General features: G+C 38.7%; 1 protein-coding gene and 1 long non-coding RNA gene across 2 annotated transcripts; one reads left to right on the top strand and one right to left on the bottom strand.

Annotated features, from left to right (window-relative positions):
- Positions 1-1901: 1901 nt before the first annotated feature.
- Positions 1902-8617, bottom strand: LOC108705500. Its single transcript, XR_001933793.2, has 4 exons — positions 8502-8617; positions 5976-6032; positions 3447-3520; positions 1902-2411 (listed from the first exon to the last, which is right to left on the bottom strand). It is a non-coding gene; the product is annotated as an uncharacterized LOC108705500 (long non-coding RNA).
- Positions 8618-14236: 5619 nt separating this feature from the next.
- Positions 14237-20649, top strand: LOC121397649. The gene is made up of 5 exons (XM_041574707.1): positions 14237-14873; positions 16369-16533; positions 17588-17749; positions 18052-19216; positions 20531-20649. The coding sequence occupies exons 1-5, from the start codon at positions 14826-14828 to the stop codon at positions 20647-20649; spliced, it is 1659 nt and encodes a 552-aa protein (XP_041430641.1). The 5' UTR covers positions 14237-14825.
- Positions 20650-20924: the final 275 nt, after the last annotated feature.

Here is a 20924-nt window from a genome sequence, read left to right as displayed (position 1 = left end):
TGTTATATTACATTTGTATATTGAAAATGGGACACCTCTTGGTCAACAGCCTGGTTTTTTAAGGGCTGTCTGGGTCAAGACTGACTGTTCTGTTTTCCAAATGACAAAAACCAAGCAGAATTCCCTGAGATTGACACGCGGATCAGCCAGTCGATGATCCCCACATTATAGCCCCGCCCACAACAGGTGCAACTGCCTGCATGGGTTATATGCCATACTCTGCCTGCCCTATGTTCCCTGTGGTTACCATACTCTGCCTGCTTCCAAAGAGGCTGCTCTGATGTTCTTCTGCTTAGGAAAATAATTAGAAATCTTTCTCACATTTTCCTAAGCAGAAGAACATCAGAGCAGCCTCTTTCTTTCTCCTGACAACTTCCTTGACTACTTGGTGGTCAGACTGGTGGGAAACTGACCAGCAGGTGGCGCTGTTGTAACAAAATTCATTCATATTAACAGTACATGTATCCCTTAATATCTTGGAATGAAACAAGAATAAATAATGAATGTACATTACAAAAGTGCTTAGAATAGCACTCTCATCAGTTTTATATTCACTTATTTTAAAGGTTTACTTATCCTTTATCTAAGCACCATTGGGCACACTACACACAAACTATTTATTACATAGATATGCTTGGTGGTACTACCACACTATCTGACCAATGTGCAAAGTGTAAAAAAACGTGCAAAATGAACTCCCTCTTGCAGAGTTCCAGGGATAACCCCTTGAATTGGACTCTCTGTTGTGTAGCACTCCATTCAAGAGCGGTGGGCTGGAAGAGATACCATACCTAGGTGTCTCCTCCAATTAGCCAGTGGCAGAGCACACAGTCCTAAACATCTGCTTTATAGCAGGACAGGCCAGGTATCAGGGCCGGACTGGCACTCTATCAGTTCTGGCAAATGCCAGAGGGGGTGCTGTTCGATGCCATTGACTCTCACTATTTAGTCAGCTAGTAGAGTCTGTTTGGGCCTCTGTGTACTGATAATGCCAGGGACTATTTTGACTCCCAGTCCAGTCCTGCCGTGTACAGGAGAGTAAAGGAAGTGGAAGTCAGGAGAAGGGGCAATAAGGTTTAAAGGAAAACAATACAGATAGTTAATAACATATTCAGGGGCACATTTACTTTGCTCGAGTGAAGGAATAGAATAAAAAAAACCTTCGAATTTCGAATGTTTTTTTTGGCTACTTCAACCTTCGACTTCAGATGGAACGATTCGAACTAAAAATCGTTCGAATATTCGATAGTCAAAGTACTGTCTCTTTAAAAAAAACTTCGACCCCCTACTTCGCCACCTAAAACCTACCGAGGTGCAATGTTAGCCTATGGGGAAGGTCCGAAAAATCGTTAGATCGATGGATTAAAATCCTTCGAATCGAACGTTTCGAAGAATTTAATCGTTCGTTAGCACCCACTAACAGGCCTAATGCACCCACTAATGGACAGACCTGCTATGTACCTACTAATGCTCTGCTTTGCACCTCATGCCAGAATTTTTATCCAGGTGCAAAATGCAACCATATTTTTCCAACAATATTTCACCATACATCAGTTATGAGGAATTATACATTTTCTATGAAGCTTTATCCTTTTAGTTTGTTAGTTATCTTTTTTTGCTTTTGGTTCGCTCACCGTTCAGATATGGTGTTTTGGGTGCAATGTGTCCCGAAGGATCACACTCGTGTCTAAAATGCCGGTACTTTCCACATATAAAATAATGCGGATAAGCTTACCCTTTCAGTAGTGTGACCCGGGTGCTGCCGCCCCGAGTCCGTCGCTAAGGAGACAATCAACCGTATCAAATCCAAAAGTGTGGGAGCGCACTTCCAGGGCCACAAATCGGTCGCATTCATTTTTCAGTAAAATAACTTTTATTTTTACATCATTAAAAAAAAGAATTACATCAGTTTATGGTCTGACGCGTTTCGTATAAACATACTTCATCGGAGACCTAAAACTGCAACCATAGCCTGGACTGAAGTGCTGTCTGAATGAGTCTGAAGTGGTGCAACTCCTGCGCCCCTTATTGCTCCAGTGCTTCTCTCCAGAGTACAGGACAGTTCAAATACAGTCGTTATGCCTTTCATCAGCATCATGGCTGAATTTCTGACTTAGACAGTATGTGCTTGATGTCTGGGTCACATCAAACTGCACTAAGTAGTAGGTCTGATTTACCTGTAGGGATCTGTACTTGTGGGATAGGAGACAAAAACTTGATATGGAAAATACAGCTCAGGATTAAAGGGGTCCTCCTCTCAAAAACATAATAATGAAACATTTCCAATATACAGCACATGATACTTTGTTCACTTTCTTCAGCGTTATCTTCTAGTGGCATTGGCTTTAGGAATTCTCATACTGGATATGGGGGTAACAGGTAGTCTGGACACAGAGTGGCACCTTAATTACCTAGAAAACAAATTATATTAATGTTATCAATGGAAACTGTATATGAGGGTTTGATTGGGCTCAGCCCAGCGCAATATGGCATACTTTTTTGGATTAGCACTGGATTTAGTTGTCATGGAACTTGGATTAAATCAGTACAAGGAAAAAGACCTAACTGTGTTATGGGCATGTTGGGTGAAAAAGTCATACTGAGTGGTACAGGAGAGTAAATGAAGTGGAAGTCAGGAGAAAGGGCAATAAAGTTTAAAGGAAAACTATACCGTTAGACCGAATACTCAACCAACAGATAGTTGATAACATATTAAGTGGCCTATTAAAGAATCTTACCAAACTAGAATATATATATATCAGTAAATATTGCCCTTTTACATCTTTTCCCTTGAGTGCACCATTTTGTGATGGTCTGTGTGCTGTCTCAGAGATCACCTGAGCAGAAATACTGCAGCTCTAACTGTAACAGGAAGAGATCACCTGAGCAGAAATACTGCAGCTCTAACTGTGACAGGAAGAGATCACCTGACCAGAAATACTGCAGCTCTAACTGTAACAGGAAGAGATCACCTGACCAGAAATACTGCAGCTCTAACTGTAACAGGATGAAGTGTGGGAGCAAAAGGCAGAACTCTTCCCAGTGATTGGCTCATGTGACCCAACATGTATGTGTGCCCTGGGTTTGTTTTTTTTGCACCGTGAGTCGTACAATCCCAGGGGGCGGCCCTTAGTACTTAAAATGGCAATTTTTTATTTATGATTACCCAATGGCACATACTACTTAAAAAGTATATTTTTCGGAAAATAGTTTATTTAGATGAAGCAGGGTTTTACATACTGTATGGGTTGTTTTATGTGATATATTTTTATTGAGACCTCAATTGTTTGGGGGTATAGTTTTCTTTTAAGAAGTGGGGAGTAGGAAGTATAGCCCTCTTTCTGGGGTATGTCAGGGGGCAATCAGCATTAGGAACCTCTTACTGAAATCTGTGGTGGCTAGTCACTTGGAGGAACTTGGAGGACACAACTTGGGTATATACTCACTTTTATTCACTCCTTTTCTAAATAATTTAGTTCCACATCACCGGGTGTATATCTTGCTTCATTTTGGCGTAAATCTGTAAAGCAAATTTAGGAATAGGAGATTTAAAGTCATAGACCACCATAGACTGTGCAGGGTTTTAATCCAATTGACCTTTCACTGTAATAATTTCTTATTTCTGTTTTCCATCCGGGCTGACGGTAGAGACATGACCGGAGGCCAGAACAAAATGACTATAAAGACTGTCATGAGTGCCAGTTTGTTGTGGCAGTTAAGATATGACTTAATTTTATAGTGAATAAAGTACCCCCTATTGTAAAATATAAGGATATTATAAGTTACCGAGGAGTTTCATGACCATATAAAAACACGAGGCCAAAGGCTGAGTATTTTTATACAGGTCATGGAACTCCGAGGTAACTTCTAATATCCTCATATTTTGCAACTGGGGGTACTTTATTTATTATAATACACACATTTCAGTGAGTCATGTGACAGAAATGACATCAGAACTCACCGTTTATAATTGATGACATCAGAACTCACCGTTTATAAGGATATCATTTACAGGATATTCATGGCTTTTGTGTATTATATTACATATAATGCATATTGCAGCTACTGCTTCAGTGGCCAATTCACAAGTATAACCTTCAACCACCCTATGCCTTGCAGAGATGATTACCACTGTGCCAGCCCTCTTCTGCAGGTCACCTCCGTGCCTTGATGCAGTGCCCCCTCGTTAGCTCCCCTCTGTGTATAATTCGTCGTTTTCGGAGCAAAAAAAAAAAAAAATCGAGATTTATTAAAGTCTGAAAACTCTGAATCCGAAAATCCGGTATCTAAAAGCTCTCGAGGTCCTGTATAAGTCAATGGGGAAGGTTCCAGTGTCTGATATCCGTACCGATATCAGATGATTTTGGGGATTCTGAGCAGAAAACTCTGAAAAAAATATGTCGTTTTTGCGGAAAACTGCACACAATTCAGAGTTTTCAGGGAAAGCTCGGAAGTTTTCCCGACCCTATTTTTTTGGGCTTATTTCTTCATAAATAAGGTCCATACGGGTAATCGGAGTTGCTTGGTTTTTTAGCTTAGAAATACTTAGAAAAATCCAGACCTTGATAAATAACCCCCTAATAATGGGAAAGGTAAACTAGCTTATTCTGGTTATTCTTCTAGTTACTTCTAAGTTGTTAGATAACCTTAACTTAACGTATCCCTTTCATTAATACCTCTTATAGCTGCAAACATACTGCTTTCAAACTCCCTATGTATATTTATTCAAAATGGGAACGTGTTTCCCAGCATCCATGATAAACCATGACCCTTTTGATTGCTCATCTATGCTCTTGAATCCTAATTCTTAGAAGTCTAAGGGGGTTATGTAATAAAAGGCACTAAGTTTGCCCAGGAGAGCAACCTGTAGCTATCTTTGTACTCTTTCCAGCTTTCAAATGGGGTCACTGACCCCAGCAGCTAAAAAAAACTATTGCTCTATGAGGCTACAATTGTTTTGTAATTGTTACTTTTTAGTCCTTATCATTATATTCAGGCCCTCCCCTATTCATATTCCAGTCTCTTGCTCAAACCAATCTCTGGTTGCTAGGGTAAATAATATCCTAGCAACCAGATAGCTGCTAAAATACCAAACTGGAGAGCTGCTGAACAAAAATCTAAATAACTGAAAAACAACACAAAATAAAAAAAACATAACAATTGCTAATTGTCTTCAGCGTATCAATGTCTATATCATACTAAAAGTCAATTTAAAGGTGAACAACAGCTTTAAAGGAGAAGTAAACCCTAAAAATTAATTTGGCTAAAAATTGCATATTTTATATAGTGAACTTATTGCACGAGGCTAAAGTTTCAGCTTGTCAATAGCAGCAATGATCCAGGACTTCAAACTTGTCACAGGGGGTCACCATCTTGGAAAGTGTCTGTGACACTCACATGCTCAGTGGGCTCTGATTGGCTGTTGAGAAGCTAAGCTTAGGGCTCGTCACTAATTATCCAGCAGAAAATGAGCTTCCCTGGCTGTAATATAAGCTGATGCTACAGGTTTGCTGATTATTCAATTCTGATGCTAATTGCACTGGTTTCGGTGCTGCCATGTAGTAATTATGTGTATTAATTACTAATCAGCCTTATATTGTGACATTTCTATTCTATGTGTACTGTATATTGTGAGTGGCTCCCTAAGCTCAGTAAGTGACAGCAGCACAAATCATGTGCAGTGAATCAGCAGAAAAGAAGACGGGGAGCTACTGGGGCATCTTTGGAGACACAGATCTTTACTGCTAAAGGGCTGTGGTTGCCTTGGGCTGGTACAGAAGCACAAAACATCATGTACAACACTTCTACCTACTTCTTTAGTTCAGCTTTAGTTCTCCTTTAAGCAGTTGTGCCAGTAATGCAGTTTGTCTAGGAAGCGAACATACTAAGAACATAGTAAGAAATCTATGGGGTTTTTCAGTTAGGATTTAGTTCAACATACCAGTCTGTTTACGGAAAGATTTCTTGTTACTTACTGAATCCAGTCCATCGAAGTGGAAAGAGATTCCTAAGTCTGCCAAAAACACCATATCCTGGGTTGGAAAAAAATAAAACAAAACAGATATGATTTACATAGACTATTAGATCGCTAAATACATTCATATACATTGGGTGTGTGTCATCTGCCTGAAGGCTATTACAAGGAAAGAAAAATGTGCCTGATAATATAAAAAGGGAACATATACCTTTTGTATCTACGTTCGGCCCAAACAGTAATATTATACAAAAAGTGTTGTGTTACTATTGGCCCATGTTACAAAAAGACCCAACTCTTAGTAGAATATGCAAAGAACTACCGATTTTTTCACACAAGCGAGGGACTAATCTTGCAGATAGGCTGGTGAAGTCAGACATAACACGTCCCCAGAACAAAACTAGATTTTTGGGTCCAACTAAGACGGGAACTTTTTCTTGCCTCAATTGCAGTAATTGTAACTCTATCATTAAAGGGATACTGTCATGGGAAAAAAACTTTTTTTCAAAATGAATCAGTTAATAGTGCTGCTCCAGCAGAATTCTGCACTGAAATCCATTTCTCAAAAGAGCAAAACAGATTTTTTTATATTTCATTTTAAAATCTGACATGGGCTAGACATTTTGTCAATTTCCCAGCTGCCCCTGGTCATCAGGGGTGCTTCGCCAATGAGGCGAGTTGAGGCTGTCGCCTCAGGCGGCAGCGCCCCACTAGGTACCAGGGGCAGCAAAAATGCTGCTCCTGGTACTTTAAGAGCGAATTTCCAGGGGAGGGGGCGGCAGCAGCAACTGCTGCTGCCTCAGGCGGTGGAGGTGCCAGGATCGCCCTGCTGGTCATGTGACGTGTGCCTGCACTTCAGGAGAGAAATGCTTTCTGGCAGGCTGCTGTTTTTCCTTCTCAATGTATCTGAATGTGTCTCAGTAGGAAATGGGTTTTTACTATTGAGTGTTGTTCTTAGATCTACCAGGCAGCTGTTATCTTGTGTTAGGGAGCTGCTATCTGGTTACCTTCCCATTGTTCTTTTGTTTGGCTGCTGGGGGGAAAAAGGGAGGGGGTGATATCACTCTAACTTGCAGTACAGAGTGATTGAGGTTTATCAGAGCACAAGTCACATGACTTGGGGCAGCTGGGAAATTGACAATATGTCTAGTCCCATGTCAGATTTCAAAATTGAATATAACAAAAATCTCTTTGCTCTTTTGAGAAATGGATTTCAATGCAGAATTCTGCTGGAGCAGCTCTATTAACTGATTCATTTTGAAAAATTTTTTTTTTCCCATGACAGTATCCCTTTAAGGGTGCATATGTAACTCGCCCGTTGAAGGGTAATAGACTACCAATCAAGCAGTATAGCACTTGCAACTATGTGGTGTATGGAGAAAAATGCCCGCGTGGAAAGATATATGTTGGTCAAACAAAAAGAAAAGTACGTATAAGGATAGGTGAGCATAAACGCTCTATTACTAATTATGATCCTTCCAACATTAAAAGACACACCCCTGTAGGCAAACATTTTTTTGAGAATAAACATAATAGCGCTAGCCTAAGATGGCAGGTACTGGAACAAATACAATTGTCAAAACGAGGGGGTGATAGAAAAAGAATGCTCCTTTAATGATGCCTTTAGCTACAAATGCTTTCTATAATCCATTACTTTTTTCTATTATTGACTGAACACTCTAAAAGTGCTTGATTACTTCTTACGTGAATCTGGATTACATATTACAAAGGGGTATGATTTTATGCTATTTATTCTCTTTATGATACATTCTAACTAACTATGTGAATTTTGCTTTTAGACTATTAACTTTGTAATGTTATATGTGATAATATGTACTATAATACACAAGAGCCATAAATATCCTGCAAATGATATCCTTATAAACGGTGAGTTCTGATGTCATCAGTTATAAACGGTGAGTTCTGATGTCATTTCTGTCACATGACTCACTGAAACTTGTGTATTATAATAAATAAAGTACCCCCAGTTGCAAAATATGAAGATATTAGAAGTAACCTCGGATTTCCATGACCTGTATAAAAAACACTCGGCCTTGTGTTTTTATATGGTCATGAAACTCCTCGGTAACTTATAATATCCTTATATTTTACAAGAGGGGGTACTTTATTCACTATATAACTGTCGAAATGAAATGGTACTGAAATCTATACAATTGTAACTTTACTCCTCGGAGCAGGCCACAAGATGGCAATACTCTGTTAACTAATTGTAAATAAGTCCGGCCAGAGGTTGGAGCTGACACACTTTTTGTAGGTGTTACTTGGTTAATAAAGAGCTTGGGTTTATTCACATTGTAACAAGCACCTGATGAAGGATACCTGTATGAGAAATAATAATGTAGGTCTCCAGAGGTTATGTTTAAAGGTGAAATACCCCATTAAACCCTCCAAACCTGTGAGTTACAGCGAATATTACAGGATGTCCAATAGGGAAAGACGCAGACGTCATAGCGCAGTTAGTGCAGCTCGGAGCGATATCGCACTGGGAGGCAGTGACTTCACTCACCTGTAACGGGTGCACTTCCGGATACACCGATAAGACCAAAGACGAGCACAGTCACCGGCGGGTACACGATAAACAGGGTCCGGTCCTGCAGACTTCCGGTTAGGGGAAAGGCCGATATGTGAATCTAGTTAAAGGAAAACTATACCCCCAAAATGAATACTTAAGCAACAGATAGTTTATATCAAATTGAATGACATATTAAAGAATCTTACCAAACTGGAATATATATTTACATAAATATTGCCCTTTTACATCTCTTGCCTTGAACCACCATTTCGTGACTCTATCTGTGCTGCCTCAGAGATCACCTGACCAGAAATACTACAACACTAACTGTAACAGGAAGAAGTGAGGAAGCAAAAGGCAGAACTCTGTCTGTTAATTGGCTCATGTGACCTTACATGTGGTTTGTATGTGTGCACAGTGAATCGTACGATCTCAGGGGGCGGCCCTTATTTTTTAAAATGGCAATTTTCTATTTATAATTACCCAATGGCACATACTACTAAAAAAGTATATTATTATTATAATGGTTCATTTACATGAAGCAGAGGTTTTACACATGAGCTGTTTTACTCAGTATCTTTTAATAGAGACCTACATTGTTTGGGGGGTATAGTTTTCCTTTAATGGCGGTATAGAAAGCTGGGACACACCACAGATTATACAGCCGCTTCATCCTGTCAGCATCACAACCTGCAGCAGTCACATGACACGGCTCTCACTAGGGTGGAGGCTCAAGGTGCTGCTGACAGGGACACGCCCACATAAGAGATTCCTGGTTTTTTGTATCAGACTTTTGGGTGGGGCAGATTTGCCAGAAACTGTTAGACTTGTTATTGTCCTAACGTATCCTTATTTGCTGCTCTTCCTGATACATTTCTATAAATATAAGTATATATATATAAGTATATCTCCTGCAAGTAGAGGAATTCACCTCAGGCAGCAGCACAAGTTCTAAAGGCCCCGGGTAACACCGAGATTTGAAACTCCAATGAATAAAATGAGAAATTATAGTCCTTCAATGGACCAATGTTATATCTTGCTTGCTTTTGTAAAACCCAATAAAACTTTTTTAAAACAGAGAATAAAATGAGAAATTCAGATATTGCACCCCCTGCACTAGCGATGCCAAGTTGTCTTGTGTGGAATAAAAAAAAGAGGTGTTTGCGCGTAGTAACGAGCGAATTTGTTGTGTTTTGAATTGCGGGAAAAATTAGCGGAAACGAAAATATCCGCGAAACGGAAAAGTGTGCAAAACTTTACATTTTTCATGCATCCAAATCGCTTGTGACACCGTGTGCTTAAATGGCTGCCCCCATGGCTACACAGCAGCTTGTTTATATAAACTATAGTAGTACTTATCTGTTATCTACTGTGTATCCTGTGCTTGAATGGCTGCCCCCGTGGCTACACAGCAGCTTGTTTATATAAACTATAGTAGTACTTATCTGTTATCTACTGTGTATCCTGTGCTTGAATGGCTGCCCCCATGGCTACACAGCAGCTTGTTTATATAAACTATAGTAGTACTTATCTGTTATCTACTGTGTATCCTGTGCTTGAATGGCTGTCCCCATGGCTACACAGCAGCTTGTTTTATAAAACTATAGTAGTACTTATTCTTATCTACTGTGTATCCTGTGCTTGAATGGCTGCCCCGTGGCTACACAGCAGCTTGTTTATATAAACTATAGTAGTACTTATCTGTTATCTACTGTGTATCCTGTGCTTGAATGGCTGCCCCTTGGCTTCAAGGAAAACACCACCTTTGTCCATTCTTACCCCCCTCCCACATAAGAACTCACAGATTTCCAAAGCCACTTCTTTATTACACATTATTACCACAAATGTATAAAGTACCAGCCTTACTGAAGCTCTGTACAATAGAAAAGTATAATACACAAAAGCCATGCATATCTTGTAAATGATATCCTTATAAACGGTGAGTTCTGATGTCATCAGTTATAAACGGTGAGTTCTGATGTCATTTCTGTCACATGACTCACTGAAACTTGTGTATTATAATAAATAAAGTACCCCCAGTTGTAAAATATGAGGATATTAGAAGTTACCTCTGAGTTCCATGACCTGTATAAAAATACTCAGCCTTCGGCCTCGTACTTTTATATGGTCATGAAACTCCTCGGTATCTTCTAATATCCTTATAATTTACAAGAGGGGGTACTTTATTCACTATATAAACATCAACCAGATAAACCTTTGGTGCTTCAGTCTTCTATCAGTTACTCAACGAGATCCTTTACACCAGACACAGATTCCGCCATCTTTACTCCACTGAGCAATACTCCGTTGCCAATGTGACATCCATCAATGAACCCTAAAAACTCTGCCGACTCTTAAAGAAGCAACATCTAAAATGCATTTCTCATCAAATTTCACACCTCCCAACTGTCCTTATACAGTAAATGTGGGTCAGTAAGTACAAGAACTGGTGGGCCCTTTCCATGAACTGGGTGCACTGGTTTTGGTTTAGTGTAACAGGTCCTCACTGCCTGGCAATTTGGGGCAAATTTGTGTGTGTTACTATTTTGAGACAAATATTAAAGTAGCAGACAGCGCGGCAAGAACAGGAAGAAAAATGGATAATTTAATCCAGCAAATTCCATCTGTAACCAAAAAGAAAGGGAAAACAGTATCAGTCCTGTGATCGCCAATAATACAGGAATGAACAAGAATGAATTAAGCCCGAATTAATTTATATTGAAGGATTTTATGTAACAGCTATGGGTGAAAAAAAGATGCATATCCATTACAGTAGTTAAGGATAAGTAAACCTTTAAAATAAGGGAATGTTAAATTCTTAGAACGTTTGCATTCATTATTTATTTATTTTTTTCATTCCAAGATATTAAGGGATACATGTACTGTTAATATGAATGAATTTTGTTACAACAGCGCCACCTGCTGGTCAGTTTCCCACCAGTCTGACCAGCAAGTAGTCAAGGAAGTTGTCAGGAGAAAGAAAGAGGCTGCTCTGATGTTCTTCTGCTTAGGAAAGATTTGAGAGAGGTTTCTATTATTTTCCTAAGCAGAAGAACATCAGAGCAGCCTCTTTCTCTCTCCTGACAACTTCCTTGACTACTTGGTGGTCAGACTGGTGGGAAACTGACAAAATTCATTCATATTAACAGTACAATTTTGGAATAAAAAGAATAAATAATCATTGTACATTACAAAAGTGCTTAGAATGGGGCTCTCATCAGTTTTACATTCACTTGTTTTAAGGGCAGAGACACCAGCTGCTATTTCAGGAGATTAGTCGCCCAGTGAGAAATTGTTTCTTTCTCAGGTGACTAATCTCCCAGAACTCTCCACAGCTAGTAAGTATTATGATTAACATATCTGTTTGAAATTACTAATATAAAGTAATAAATACCAATTCTGTCTGTACTTTGAACTATGGATGGACTCAAGTGGATTGAAATTTTTGAAAAATTTGTTTTGGAACTTTACTTTTTGAAAAACAATTTTTTGGAACTTTTCTTTTTGAAAAATTTTTTATCACTATTTTTTCAAAAAATGAGTCTGTGGAATTTGGTGTTACACTGTATCTGTAATATTTATTATTGTAACTGTTTCTATGTTAATAATATACAATGTGTCATTGCTTGCAATTGAGTGGTCGAACACTAGATGGCACTGTATTTATTTGTATATAAGCAATGTAGGGATCTATGGTGGGTTGTCACTTGAGGAAGGGCAGTTGTTTGTCCCGAAACGTCTGAACATGACTCACGTGTCTGGAGCACTGCAATAAATTTGGGAATACCCCACATTTGATCAAGGTATTGGCTTTTCAATTTTTTTGCTAATCTCCCAGAACTGCCTTCCCGCTGGCTAGAATGTAAATCCCCGGCGGGATGGCACTCGGAAAGTTTAATTTTCCGAAGTAGCCTGAAGTTGCCTCTTGTGGAAACTTCGGGCGACTTCCTTTAAACCACCCCCATATGTTATCATTTCTGTGTTTTAATTACATGCTCTATTTGTTTAATGTTTTGCTGCATAACCAAACATTCCAGGCTTCCAAACAGAAAACACAACTGATCCAGTTCAATATCTTGCGTTGGTTCAGTATTTCCGTTAATTCTGTTGTCTTAGGGGTCGTCTTAATACATGTCAGGTATTTTAATGACATTAATAAGTATGACATGGATTGGCAAATGATATGGAACTACTCACATCTGACTATTCTTTTCTGAGTGAAACAGGCACTCAAATGAAACAGATGGTTAAGATCAAGTAGAAAAGATTTATTGTGTCCTCTGCCTTACGCGTTTCGTGATACAAACACTTAGGGGCAGATTCATTAAGGGTCGAATTTCTAAGTTAAAAATACTTCGAAATTCGACCCTCGAATTGAAATCCTTCGACTTCGAATATCGAAGTCGAAGGATTTAGCGCTTATACTTCGATCGAATGATTATTCGTTCGATCGAACGATTAAATCCTTCGAATCGAACGATTCGAAGGATTTTAATCCAACGATCGAAGGAAAATCCTTCGATCAAAAAAAGGTTAGCAAACCTACGGGGACCTTCCCCATAGGCTAACATTGACTTCGGTAGGTTTTACCTGCCGAAGTAGGGGGTCGAAGTTTTTTTTAAGGGGAAAGTACTTCGACTATCGAATGGTCGAACGATTTTTACTTCGATTCGTTCGAATTCGAACGAATTTAACCAATTCGATGGTCGAAGTACCAAAAAATACTTCGAAATTCGAAGTATTTTTCATTCGAATCCTTCACTCAAGCTTAGTGAATCTGCCCCTTAATCATAGGCTGTGATTAAGTGTTTGTATCACGAAACGCGTAAGGCAGAGGACACAATAAATCTGGATTATTTGGATAAAGTGGAGTCTATGGGAGATGGCCTTACTGTAATTAGGAGCTTTCTGGATAACAGGTTTCTGGATAACAGATCACATTCATCTCATAATATGGGCCCATGCAGACCTGTTGGAAGAGGACCACATCAATGGCCAGTGCACTCCTCACCCAATAGAAGTTCTAAACCTGTTTAATAGATTTTCTTATATGTCTCCTCCCATATTCCAGTTGTGCAATGAACACCTGAATTTTTATTATATGTACTGTATGTGGCACTGTGTTATTCTATTTAAGTGCATATCACTATACAGGTATGGATATCCAGAATGCTCAGGGTTTTACGAATAATGGATCTTTCCTTAATTTGGATCTTCATACCTTAAGTCGAATAGAAAATCATGTAAACATTAAATAAACCCAATAGGCTGGTTTTGCCTCCAATTAGGATTAATTATATCTTAGTTGGGATCAAGTACAAGCGAAAATTATTTGATTATAATGGAGTCTATGGGAGATGGCCTTTCCGTAATTCAGAGCTTTCTGGATAACAGGTTTCCGGATAACAGATCCCATGCCTGTATGCATATAGGCTCCCTTATCCGGAAACCCATTATAAGAAAGCTCTGAATTACAGGAAGGTTGTCTCCCATTGACCCCATTCTATCCAAACAACCCACATTTTTAAAAATGATTTCCTTTTTCTGTGTAATAATAAAACAGTTACTTGTACTTGATCCCAACTAAGATATAATTAATGCTCATTGGAAGCAAAACCAGCCTATTGGGTTTGCTAACGTTTAAAGGATTTTCTAGTAGACTTAAGGTATGAAGATCCAAATTACGGAAAGATCCATTATCCGGAAAATCCCAGGTCCCGAGCATTCTGGATAACAGGTCCCATAACTGTTCTAAGTTTTAATTCACATTATTTGCTATGATATATGATATACATATACGGATTTCTTTATTGCTTATGGGTAAAGGAAAGAGTAAAAATAAAATATCTCTAACTATGTTAAAGGTCTGATGAACTGGCTGAACATTATTTTAAAGGATTAATTATTATTAATACTTGATTGTTACTTTAAAGGATAATATTCCATATTTATAAGTTGGATTATTACTAACGTTTATGTAAATATTTAGAAGAACAATATCAGTATAGATTATTCTGCATAGGGGGATCAGGGGATATCAAACCAGCCACTACTATACCAGCCATTTATTGTACTGGATAATAATATGATGCACTGGATCAGCTGCTCTTTCTATACAGTAAAGAACCACCCCCTATAATTTAATGACATCACAATGGCAGTCACATGACCTTTGCGATTACATCACATTGAACGCTCATCTAAGTATGACAACACAATGGCAGTCACATGACGTTTGCGATTACATCACAATGAGCTGAAGAAGGTATAAAAGCTGCTTGTAGCAGGAAGCTGCCAGACTGGAGAAGACCTGCAACCATGCAGTTACTAATCATCAGTCTACTGATTTTATCAAATCTTTTATCAGTAAGTTCTTGTTTTTCCATTGGATTTATATTATTTCTTAAGTGACATTTGTCTGTGTGTTTTTATGGTTTATAGATTTTCCCTTATATTTTATCTCTACTGTTTTATTCATCTCTCTGATCCCTTACTCATCTCTATAACTTTATCATCAACTAGTTACACATTTAGCTGATACTTTTATGGGTTTATGTTGATTCCATTCCTCCTAATATTCCCGCTTGACCTATTTTTTGTGTTATTTGAATTTCCTTGCTAATCTGTTAGAGGCCAATTTCAAACCTCAAACTGAGAAATTCAGAGGGATTTACCAGCAGTTCAACCTTGTTTTTTTACACATTTAGGGGCATATTTATCAAGGGTCGAATTTTGGATATGAAAAACTTCGAAATTCAAATTCAAAAAGACCAACTGAAATTATGTTGAAGTTTTTTTTTGGCTGAATAGGTCCGTTTTTGATCGAATAGGCCAAATCGCACGATTCAAACCAAATTAGAATCGTACCAATCAAAGTAATAGCGCATTCGATTGAATTCGAATCTTCGTTTTTCTCCATAAAAACTTAGATTTTTCAAAGTCCACCAATTGACTCCAAATAGATTCTAGGAGGTCCCCCATAGGCTAAAACAGCAATTCGGCAGGTTTTAGATGGCAAATGGTCGAAGTCGAATTTTTAAAGAGACAGTACATAATAACTTTCAAAATTCGAATTTTCGATTTTTTTTCAAATTTGAATCGAATTTGAACTATTCCCTAGTCAAACTACACAAAAATTAGCTCAAAATTAGAATTTTTTAAATTCAAATTTTCATTTCGACCCTTCATAAATCTGCTCCTTAATGCTTTACTCTAATACTTTAATTAAGGACAGGTATAAGATCCGGTAACCCATTATCCAGAAAGCTCCAATTAACGGAATTCCCATCTCCCATAGACTCCATTTTATACAAATAATCCACGTTTTTAAAAATAGCTTCCATTTTCTCCGTTATGATTAAAATATAATTAATCGTTATTTTAAGAAAAAACTGCCTATTTAGTTTATTTTAGGGAGGCACCGAATCCAGGATTTGGTTAGGGATTCGGCGTTTTTCAGCAGAATAAGGCTAAATCCTTCTGCCTGGCCGAACCGAATTTGAAATCTAACTTGCTTATGCAATTAGGGGCAGGGAGGGAAATCACATGACTTCGGTTGAATCTTTTGCAAAGGATTCTGGGGTTTCGCCGAATCGTAGATAGTGGAATCAGTGCATCCCTAGTTTATTTAATGTTTACATACAGTAATCTTCTAGTAGACTTAAGGTATGAAGATCTAAATTATGCAAAGAAAACCCTAGTTCCCAGGCATTCTGGATAACAGGTCGCATTCCTGTATTGCATGTAACTGACCATAGACTTTTCCCATCAAATATTTTTTATTATGTTATTATGTGTCTGAGCTTAACTGCCCAATTAATATTCCAGTATTCTGATTAATTCTGTCATTTTTTTTTTGCAGCATAAATACTTAAATAATGATAAACCATCAAACACATATTTTGAAAATCCGCTCATCGATTGGGATATTATAAATGCAGAGGAAAAAGCAGCAGCTGAACTAAATGAAGATCCCCTGATTGAATTTCAACTGAACTCAGAACCAGCCAAGAAACAGTCCTATGAAGTAAGTCAAACTATTAAACACAACTTCATCTTAGAATTAACTTTTAATCTGATATATAAAGTATAGAGATCTATATAGAGATCTGCATTCTCATGACGGTTAGCCAGTCCCACATTTGTTATTTAAACTGTCTTTGTTTAGGGCAATAACTTTAGCAATAGGTAGTAGTAGATAATTAACAGAGTATGTGATGAGAAACACACGTCATTAGTATACCTTAAAGGGATACTGTCATGGGAAAAAATTTTTTTTTCAAAATGAATCAGTTAATAGTGCTGCTCCAGCAGAATTCTGCACTGAAATCCATTTCTCAAAAGAGCAAACAGATTTTTTTATATTCAATTTTGAAATCTGACGTGGGGCTAGACATTTTGTCAATTTCCCAGCTGCCCCAAGCCATGTGACTTGTGCTCTGATAAACTTCAATCACTCTTTACTGCTGTACTGCAAGTTGGAGTGATATCCCCCCCCCTCCCTTTTCCCCCCCAGCAGCCAAACAAAAGAACAATGGGAAGGTAACCAGATAGCAGCTCCCTAACACAAGATAACAGCTGCCTGGTAGATCTAAGAACAACACTCAATAGTAAAGACCCATGTCCCACTGAGACATTTAAAATTTCCCCGTACTTATAAGGTTCAAGGCACACGCCCAGATTCGGGGAGATTAGTCGCCTGGCGACAAATCTCCTCTTCTTCGGGCGACTAATCTCCCCGAACTGCCTCGTGCCAGCTAGAGTTCAAATCGTCGGCAGGATGGCGCTCAGATCGCCTTGTTTTCTGAAGTCGCCCGAAGTTGCCACATGAGGAAACTTTGGCAACTTCAGAAAGCGAATCGCTCCGAGTTCCATCCTGCCTGCGATTTACATTCTAGCCGGCGGGAGGCAGTTTGGGGAGATTAGTCGCCCGAAGAAGAGGAGATTTGTCACTCCCCGAATCTGAGCGTGTGCCCTGACCCTAAAGGCTTTATACTCTGAAGATAATAATGTGTCTTTGCTATCACTGATACCTGTATAAGTGACTGTCCCACTTTCTAACTGACTCTTTTCTATTGTAGGACCTGCTGAGAGTGATTTCTACATTAGATGACAGATTTAGTGACTTAGAAGTAAGAATGCTGAGACTGCAAGAGTCTATAGAGCAGCAGCCACACACGTCTGAGCCTATTGACTCTGTCAGTAAAGAACAAGAAGAGAAACAGAACAATAAGTACAGTGAGGTAAGTTCGTTTGGTCTCTGGTATAAATAAAATCCCCTTAAAATGACTCTATTACCCACTAGCAGGTGCAGCTGTAATGTTTAACAAGTAAAGGTTTTTCTAACATTGTAGCACAGAATAAACTCACCCTCCCTATGTATCTGCTCAGAAACTTTTTCATGTTCAACCTCACCATGTCATATCATAGTATGTTATATGAGAAAATGCACCTTAAAAATATATTCTCAAAATAAATGAATTGCTCTCCTTTGTATTATGGGATGTTCTAACAACTAACCTTGTGTCTGTCTTATTCTATTCAGGATACAATTATCACTCATCTCCTTTGCCTGTTCATCTTTCTGTTGGGCGCCTTGAGTATCTCAGTGTATAAGAATATAAAGTTGCTAAAGAAGAATAAGGAATATACTCGTGCCGAAGAAGAGAGGCAAAGTGTAGAAACTCAAACAGAATTTCACAGGCTGGATCAAAGTGAGGATGAGATCTCAGGTGTTTCTGATTACTCGTCTAGTCTGGAATCTTATTCAGATTTTGAAGAAAACCAAAAAGGCAAGAAAAAGAAACGCTTTGGATTCAACGTACGTAAATGTTTCTGGCGTTGTTCAAAACTGAAAAAGAAGAAAAATAAAGAAAAAGAGAAAACTCTAGATGAGACTTCAGATGAAAGCGAGGAAAGTGACGAGTCCATAACTGAACCAACAAGAGAAAAGAGGAAACGTGGCCGTAACTTCCTTATTTGCTGCAAGAAAAGTAAAACCTTTGATTCTGAGGATGAAGAAGATGAAGGCAAGGGTAAGAAGAAACGATTTGGCCTAAAAATCGGAAAATATTTCTACCGCTTTAAACAAGCAAAGAAATTTAGAAAAGCGAAACACAAGAAACGGTTTTGGCAATGTGGTCGTCAGAGAGAAGAAGAGGAAACTCTGTACGAGACATCTGAAGAGAGTGAGAAAAGTATTGATGAGGTGGCGAGTGTAATCTCAGAAAGTAGTGATGAGACATACAGTACAAGCAGTGAAATAACAATAGAGACCTTATATGAAACTGCTGAAAGTGATATATCCTCATATGTACAGAGAAGAAGAAAGATAAAGCGTTGTACTCTCACTATTCTTCTTTGTTGTAAGAAACGCAACAGTCTTGATTCAGAAAACAAACAAGACGAGACTTCATATGAAACGGCTGAAAGTGATCAGTCCAGTTCTGCAACACCAAGAGAAAAGATAAAGCGTTGTAGCCTTAACATTCTTCTTTGCTGTAAGAAAAGAAACTCTCTTGATTCTGATGACACAGACGATGAGACATCATCATACAAATCTATAGAAAGTGATGAGTCCATATATGAACCAGCTAAGAGAAAGAAGCAGCACAGGCGCTTTAATGTTCTTTGTTTTAAGAAAAAACAAGGGCTACATAAAAAAGCAAACGCTAATAACGCCAAAAAGAAAAGCCTGAGAAATAAACTTGGCAAATATCTCCACCTCCACTCTTTCAAAACTCGACTAAAAAAGGCAAGAAAAAAGAAAAGAAAATTAAGAGGATTTATCTGTTGCTAAAGAGGAAGCACCACCCTTTGCCTAAGACTTCTGGAATCCAGACTTGATTATAAAGATCAGCCATTAGAGATTCTAGAATTGTGACATTACTCCACTCAACCCCAAAACATGGAGATGGAGAGAAGTACTGGAGTCAGAAGGAACCCCAGGATTAGGGAGAGGAGGGAAGGACCCACCTATGATAAAGGTGGTGAGAGGACCACTGGGGTTTGGGAGAGGAGGGATGGCCTGGTGGTCCAGAACATGTAATGCTGTACATCTTTAAATAAACCATTAGAATTGAACTTACATTGCTCTCCAGTGTATTTTGTTACTGTAATTATAAATAGTGTTGTATATGTTGAATCCATGAGGTTATCCCCTGATTTCATTTTGTTACCAATTTTAAATTTAAAAAGATCTTTCTGCTTGTAATCATTACCCAAGCTGGTTCTTTGGTATTACAGTCCTGACAAAGCCTTTTGTTCCTGTTTGCCTTCCTGGTTAATGACTTTGTGCCTGTTCCTGACTCTGATTGTTTGTTACCCCCTTACTCTTTGCCTGCTTTGACCACTATTGTGTTTATCATCGTCTGTCCATTCCTTGGATCAAACTGTTGTGTTCAGATTCTCTCTGTCAAGTCTGCAGCAGAAAGTAATGTGACCCCACAAGGGTGTCAGTAAACACTGGTTCCGGCAGGACTTTCCTGCTCACAAAAGGGTGTGATGTTCCAAGCAGCCTTTGTTTTCTATATTATTTACTATTAGCTAATTCCTGCAGGTTGTGTTCTTTTAAAGGATCTTCTTTAAGGTTTAGTTTGTTTTACTCTCGTTTTAATTGGCCGTGCACGTGACCTGCTCATATGGTGAGATTTTCAATTGTGCAGATAGTTATCTCATTTGGATACACAGGTGATAGGCCTAATTGGGATCATTCAAACGTGTATCTGCAGGTCAATCATTATATGACATAAGGAGCCTGAGCAGCACCTACATCACCTGGTCCTTATGTCAATTCTAGTAAGCTCCGGCCATATCTCTATTGCCTGCTTTATTGTATTCAATTTCACCGGATTTAGAGAAGTGATTTTGGTGTAAGGGCCACCAATGAGATTCTCTGCTTGGCCCTTAAGGGTAATGAACCACGAGGATATAAGTCGCCTGCAGCAAATCTCCTCCAAATGCTTTACCACCAGCGATAAAGTGAATAACTGGTGGTAAAGCCTGTCCATGCTTTGGTCTTCCAGAATCCCCAAAGTTTCCTCCTGAGAAGACTTCGGGCGACTTCAGAAGACTGAAGCGGTGCATGGGTTTTACCACCGGCAATTACTTTATCGCCAGTGGTGAAGCATTTGGAGGAGATTAGTGACCTGCAAAAAAGGAGATTTCCCACTGGTGAATAATCTCATTGTGGACCTTTACCCTAAGGCTGCCCTACAAAGTCTTTGTGTCTGATAATCATGTTATATAAAGTCATCAAGGAGTTGTGGCCTAGTAGGTAGGGGAAAATGATCCGACATCATTACAGTAGGGTGACCCCTTTACTCATATATTGTATGTTCCTCTTAACAGGGACTGGTGTCATTGATAAACAATCTTGTGTTGTGCAATACTAAGGGGCACATTTACTATTGGTCGAAT

Source organism: Xenopus laevis, chromosome 8S (assembly GCF_017654675.1).
Source record: "Xenopus laevis strain J_2021 chromosome 8S, Xenopus_laevis_v10.1, whole genome shotgun sequence".
Classification (NCBI taxonomy): domain Eukaryota; kingdom Metazoa; phylum Chordata; class Amphibia; order Anura; family Pipidae; genus Xenopus; species Xenopus laevis.
This window is presented reverse-complemented; position numbering and strand designations above follow the sequence as displayed.